Source organism: Aspergillus terreus, genomic scaffold (genome assembly GCF_000149615.1).
Source record: "Aspergillus terreus NIH2624 scaffold_13 genomic scaffold, whole genome shotgun sequence".
Taxonomy (NCBI): domain Eukaryota; kingdom Fungi; phylum Ascomycota; class Eurotiomycetes; order Eurotiales; family Aspergillaceae; genus Aspergillus; species Aspergillus terreus.
The window spans coordinates 1-6,932 of record NT_165936.1 but is presented as its reverse complement, the minus strand read 5'-3'; the positions used below and the strand labels follow the sequence as shown (position 1 = coordinate 6,932).

At 30.7% G+C, this 6,932-nt stretch overlaps 1 protein-coding gene across 1 annotated transcript; it reads right to left on the bottom strand.

Annotated features, from left to right (window-relative positions):
* Nucleotides 1-723: 723 nt before the first annotated feature.
* ATEG_08490 (uncharacterized protein) lies at nucleotides 724-1,534 on the bottom strand (the record flags this gene model as incomplete). The annotated part of the gene is made up of 2 exons (XM_001217074.1): nucleotides 724-957; nucleotides 1,427-1,534. The coding sequence occupies 2 exons, from the start codon at nucleotides 1,532-1,534 to the stop codon at nucleotides 724-726; spliced, it is 342 nt and encodes a 113-aa protein (XP_001217074.1).
* Nucleotides 1,535-6,932: the final 5,398 nt, after the last annotated feature.

Genomic DNA, 6,932 nt, shown 5'->3' with positions numbered 1-6,932 from the left:
ACAATCCATCCTCCGGATCCTCATCCATATCATCCATATCCTCATTGTCACTAATATACAAAGGCGCTTCAATTATATCATCGTCTTCTTCCTTGTATACAAAGACAATGGAGTCGGGGTCAACCTCATCGAGAATCTGCTGATATTCCTCATTAATAGTAAAGCGATCAGTACACATCTACAGCATAATCGCCTCAATAGTATCGGGATATAACCAACTCCGGCGATAGTAACAGATATCTCGGGAGCTGTTGAAGAGGCGTTCGACACTAACACCGTTAGTTACGACCGTAAGAAAGTCTCTTGCCATAGAATAGAGAATCAGGAACTAGTTACGACGAGATTTCCAGTAGGCAAGAATATCAGTTTAACCGGTAGTGCCTTATCAACAGTAAGCAGAGTATAGATCTATTTAAAGTACGACTTACCTTCTATATCAAAATAGGCCTTAAGCTCCTCAAAGGTCTCTAATAAAGTAGCAAGTCTTCGTCGTTTCGAGAGATAGTAAAATGCCTTGTTCAATCCAGATAATAGGTCTGAAACAGTCGATAGCGTATTAACACTTAGATTCTAACTGCGGTAAAAGTGGAACACCTTCTCAAAAACAGTGCGATATTTTTAATACCAATCAGTGTCATCGTCAAGCCACGTAGCTATTTTAAACTTCTCAAGTTTAGAGGTAGGATCAAGAATCGTTGCAATAGCGTAGATATAACCCTCTGCCTAGTATGTTCGCCGATAGTATTTCCGGAGTTTCTTATAGGCTTCTTCTAAGCCTTCAAGAATCTGTTGTTTCCACGAGGCTCGTTTATTCCGAAGACAATTAATGGCAAGATCCAGATAGTCGAACAGATCGTTGTAGATATCATATACCCTATAGACGGTAGGGCCGGTGTTCTCCAAGAGACAGGACGTAAAGATGTAAAACGGATATAGAAGCTCCAGAAGATATTCTAACTATTTCCATTCTACCAGTGTAGGCCGCAGGTAGTCAAGCTTCTAACTATCTCAGTGCTGGATAAAGCTCTCAATTAGTTAGCGGAGCTTCAGTGCGCGTCGAATCATCAGGTAGGAAGAGTTCCAGCGGGTTTTGCAGTTAAGAAGCAGATAGTATACAGATCCAGATTCCAGACGCTGAGTAAGTTAAAATCTTTCACGACGTTAAGGGCTAGCGTTCACAAATTTAGTGATTTTTCGAATCTAGGGACATAATAGATATTAGTAAATGCTGGACACTTGTTTAAGCTATCTAGGAGGAGGTTAAGGAAGGCTTCCTCAGCATCCCCCTAGATAGCTAGATCTAAGCAACCTTTTCGGTCATAACCGAAAGGAAGCTAAGGAAGCCTTCCTCAGCATCCTCCTAGATAGCTAAATCTGAGCAACCTTCTCGGTCATAACCGAAATCTCGGCCAGCTAGCGTACATACCTTTTCAATAGCTCGTGAAATACTACCAGACGCTTTAAGCGTTTCATCGCTGTTCTCCCATATATAGGAGACAGTGTCATTCTCCGCTGCAATCCGCAATTTATTCATAAAGAAGATAACACAGAGTTAAATAACATGAGCAAGACATAGAATGTGATGCTGATTCCGAAGGATTTTAGAAAGCTCCGGGTCGGCGATAGTATCCTAGATCTAGATATTCGTATCAAGTTTATCGCGAAGTTGCTCTGTAAGAGAGAAGAATATAGTACTGTTGTTGCTCGCGTTGTCGGTTGTCACCCCTAGTAGACGATAGCATAGATTATGCTTATAAAGAACCGACAGAACAATAGCAGCAAGGGTTTCACCTGTATAAGAACCGGATACCGGTCGGAAGCCTAGAATAATCTCATAATAATCAAGATCGTCCGTCAAAAAATAGCCAGTAAGTGCAAGAAATGCTTTCTAATCCGGGCTTGTCCAACAGTCAAGTGCAATTAACATTCTGCCGGTCGCCAGGAACCGCGAGAGTAGCTGTATATGGATTTCATCCGATAACTCGATTAATCGTTCCTGGATTTGCTTTCGATTCGGAATATGCGGTCTGCGAGATAATCCGACAGCGGCGAGATTAATCATTCATTTAAATTAGACATGCTCGACAGTTCGAAAAGGCAGACGGCAGGCAACGATAAATCGCAGGACTTAGTCAAGGAATTCTTGTTCGGTGTAGATGGTTATAGGGCCCTAAGAAATCGAAGCTCTTAGTATAAGATAAATAGAAGAAGGACAGACACCCTACCGGTTTTTCACTTAGCATCTGAGCTACTGTTCGTTTGGAAGGCACAGAAGACGACTTCTTAGAGCAGCCTTTTCGGACATAATAGGCCATTAAACTAGTCCCAGTATGCTCTGTTGACGGATATTAGAGCAGATAAGAACATAAGACACAAAAGACATAGGGGGTCCCGTCCGGGAATTATACGCCTTTATAGAATTTGTCCCATACAGATAAGTGTCTTTTAGGATTAAATCGAACTACTGGGTTTTTTGGCTTCTCTCCGTTTCTGGACCTAGGTAGTAGTATTCCACCATTCTTCAAAGATATAAATCTTTTCTTGCTCAGTCGGATACTGAATAATTTTACGGCCTTTAGAGAGACGCAGAGAATCAAGCTCAGAGGGTGGAGAGAAAATAGAACAGGTATTAACCTCTGTCTGATTATCGCCATTAGTAAAGACTTGGGAGATTAAAGAGGATGGTGCAATAGTATCCTGTGAACATAGATCGGAGGGGTAGGATTGATGTGCCATAATGAATAGCAAGGCTTCATTAATGGCATAGACACTGGAAGATAGAAAAGAGAAATTTTTAGAAGACATGATGTTGGTAGGTTGACAAAGAGAACGCGTCGCGTTACTACCAAAATATAATAGATCTAATAAAGGTTAGTGGTAGTTAGGATAGAACCCGTGATAATCTGGCTACCATCAGTGTCTATTACTACAAGAACACTAGAAATAAGGAATATTTTATAAGAAATATAGCATTTCTGTTAATAATAAAGATGTAGATAAGGATACTATTGCTCTAAATAATTAATATAATAGCTACAATAGAGATTATCTCCAAAATCTACTATTAATGCTGGTAATAGGAAACAAGGTATGTATCAATATATATTTCCATGCCGTATCTCTGGGTAACACCAGCTTTTATAGAAAAATGAGAATTCTACCAGCCACACTAGAGTCTAGGTATTTTTATAAAGATAATTTGAATAAGAGATATAGTTATTTATTTTTAATATTTTTTTAAAAATTAAATAACGCTTCTATTATAGATTTTTAGAAGGTTGGTTAGAAACAGTGAGGTTAATGCGGTTAACCTGACCGGAACCTTAACCGGACTAGGCCTAAATAGGCAAGGTATATTGCTTTTAGCGCCAAGAACGGTTAATCAGGTTAACCTGACCTCTTTTTTTTATACCGCGGTCAGGTAAAAATAAGGTACTTAACCTCACCGTTAACCTGCGGTCAGGTTATGCTGGAGGTCCTTAACCTCCCCTCACCTGGCCATTGCCCACTCTACTTATATCTCTGTATAGAGTTTTTAGAGTTATTATTGAAATATAGTTATATTTCTCTTTTCTATTATTGTAGTAAGAGGCTATCTTCTACTGTTCTAGTATTTTATTAAGCTATTTCTAATATTATAGGATACATAGAGATAAATTTTTTTATTTAAGTGTACTATATAAATAAGAAAGAATAGCTAAAGAATAGGAAGTTAAGTAGTAGTTAGATATTAATAAATAGAGAGAAGTAGGGCGGTATACAATAGTAGAATAACTTGTAGTTTCTAGGGCTGAGGGTTTGTAAGGAAGCTTTTCTTAGGGCCTTTATATGCGAGGCCTTGCCGAGCTCTAATTTATAGTTTGTACAGAGTCTATAGGACCTATAGTCTGTACTAGGCCTATAGAACCCATAACAGATATCTAGATATTTCAGCTTAGATTTATAAGTAAAATCCTGTTTAATAAATAGATTAACTATCTATATATTATTATATTTAATTACTAATTTCTAATTAGGGCTAAACTCTGTAGTTAAGAAAAATTATTTTTACTATAAAAACTACTTACTAATAATAGTTAATATAGTAACAGAAAGTATTATACTCTTCTATTTTCTAACTAAACAATTAATTAGTCTATTATATAGAATAAAAATATATTTTCTTAAAGAAATTTGTTACTAATAAATTTAATAGAAATAATATTACTAGTATTTCTAAATAAAATTAATTAGAAGAATAATATAGATTCTTAATAAATAATTAACTAATAATATATTCTATTCTATTGAAAATTGAATAACTAGCTATTTTATATATTTAACAGTTAGCTTAATTAAAAATTCTAATAGTTTCTAATATATATATATATAATATCTAGCCTAAAAATAATTACTATATACAAAGCTAACCCTACTTTTTATTAATATAGTTTTATTAGCTAAAATATCTAGATTTACTATAATAAAAAATAGTATTTTTAGTAGCTTTTTGTTAGTTAGATAGAAGTGATAAATATTTTTTTTTAATATAGTTTTCTTATAAGATCTAGAACTTTTTTAATCTATTGTGATATTGGTACGCAAGTATAAGTGGATTCGCAGCCTAGTAAATAGCTGTAGGCCACGGTTAGGGAGAGCTCCTACCCTCTAAACCCTGTCTAAAAGAAAAGTAGAAATTACCTGCTCTTCGAAGTAAGAGCTACTTCTAGTCTTTATATCTTTAAAGAATCCGGTAGATCTTTAGTTTATTAGAATCTTTTTTAGATATATATAATAAACCGCTGAAGACCTTTAAAATCTTCTAAAGAGACTTTTAGTAGCTTTAAAAATTAATAAAAATAGTTTATCTAGAGTAAACTGCTTTCTTTACTTTTAAATAGAGTGGGCAATGGCTAGGTAAGGGGAGGTTAAGGACCTCTAGCATAACCTGACCGCAGGTTAACAGTAAGATTAAATATCTTATTTTTACCTAACCGCGGTATAAAAAAAAAATTAAATTAATCTGATTAACCGTTCTTAGCGCTAAAAACAATATACCTTATCTATTTAAGCCTAGTCTAGTTAAGGTTTTAGTTAGGTTAACTATATTAACCTTACTATTTCTAACTAATTTTCTAAAAATCTATAATAGAAGTATTATTTAATTTTTAAAAAAATATTAAAAATAAATAAGTATATCTTTTATTTAAATTATTTTTATATAAATATATTTAGACTCTAGTATAGCTAGTAGAATTCTTATTTTTCTATAAAAGCTGGTATTATTTAGAAATATAGTATAGAAATATATATTAATATATACTTTATTTTCTATTACTAGTATTAATAGTAGATTTTAGAGATAATCTCTATTATAGCTATTATATTAATTATTTAGAGTAATCGTATCTTTATCTATATCTCTATTATTAATAGAAATACTATATTTCTTATAAAATATTCCTTATTTTTAGTATTTTTATAGTAATAGATACTAATAGTAGCTAGATTATTATAGGTTCTATTCTAACTACCACTAATCTTTATTAGATTTATTATATTTTAGTAGTAACGCAACGCGTTCTTTTTATTAACTTACTAATATTATATCTTCTAAAAATTTCTTTTTTCTATCTTCTAGTATCTATGCTATTAATAAAGCTTTGCTATTTATTATAGTATATTAACTTTACTCTCTTAATCTATATTTATAGAATATTATTATATTATTCTTCTTTATCTTCTAAATCTTTATTAATAGCAATAATTAGATAGAGATTAATATCTATTCTATTTTCTTTTTATCTTCTAAGCTTAATTTTCTACATCTTTTTAAAGGCCGCAAAATTATTTAGTATCTAACTAAGTAAGAAAAGATTTATATTTTTAAAAAATAGTGAAATACTATTATTTAGGCCTAGAAATAGAGAGAAGCTAAAAAATTATTAGTTTAATTTAATTCTAAAAAATATTTATCTATATAGAATAAATTCTATAAAAATATATAATTTCTAGATAAAATTCTTTATATTTTTTATATCTTATATTCTTATCTATTCTAATATCTGTTAACAGAGTATACTAGAACTAGTTTAATAGTCTATTATATCTAAAAAGACTGCTTTAAGAAATTATCTTCTATGCCTTCTAAATAAATAGTAGCTTAGATACTAAGTAAAAAACTGGTAGAATATCTGTTTTTCTTTTATTTATTTTATACTAAAAGCTTTAATTTTTTAGGGCTTTATAACTATCTATACTAAATAAAAATTTCTTAACTAAGTTCTGTGATTTATTATTACCTGCTATCTGTCTTTTTAAATTATTAAATATATTTAATTTAAATAAATAATTAATCTTATTGCTGTTAGATTATCTTATAGACTATATATTTTAAATTAAAAGTAAATCTAAGAATAATTAATTAAGTTATTAGATAAAATTTATATATAGCTACTCTTATAGTTTCTAGTAACTAATAGAATATTAATTATACTTAACTGTTAGATAAGTCTAGATTAAAAAATATTTTTTATACTTACTAGCTATTTCTTAATAAATAATTTTAATTATTATAAGATTATTCTAGGCTTCCGACTAGTATCTAGTTTTTATATAGATAAAATCTTTATTACTATTATTCTATTAGTTTTTTATAAGTATAATCTATGCTATTATCTACTAAAAGTAATAACTAATAATATAAGTAATAATAGTACTATATTCTTCTCCCTTATAGAGTAATTTTACAATAAATTTAATATAAATATCTAAATCTAGGATATTATTACTAATCTAAAGCTTTTTAAAATTCTTTAGAATTAGTATTATATTCTATATTTTACTTATATTATTTAACTTTATATTATCTTCTTTATAAATAAACTACGGATCACAGCGAAAAATATTATTATTTTTTATATATAGAAGAATAGCGATAAAATATTTAAAGT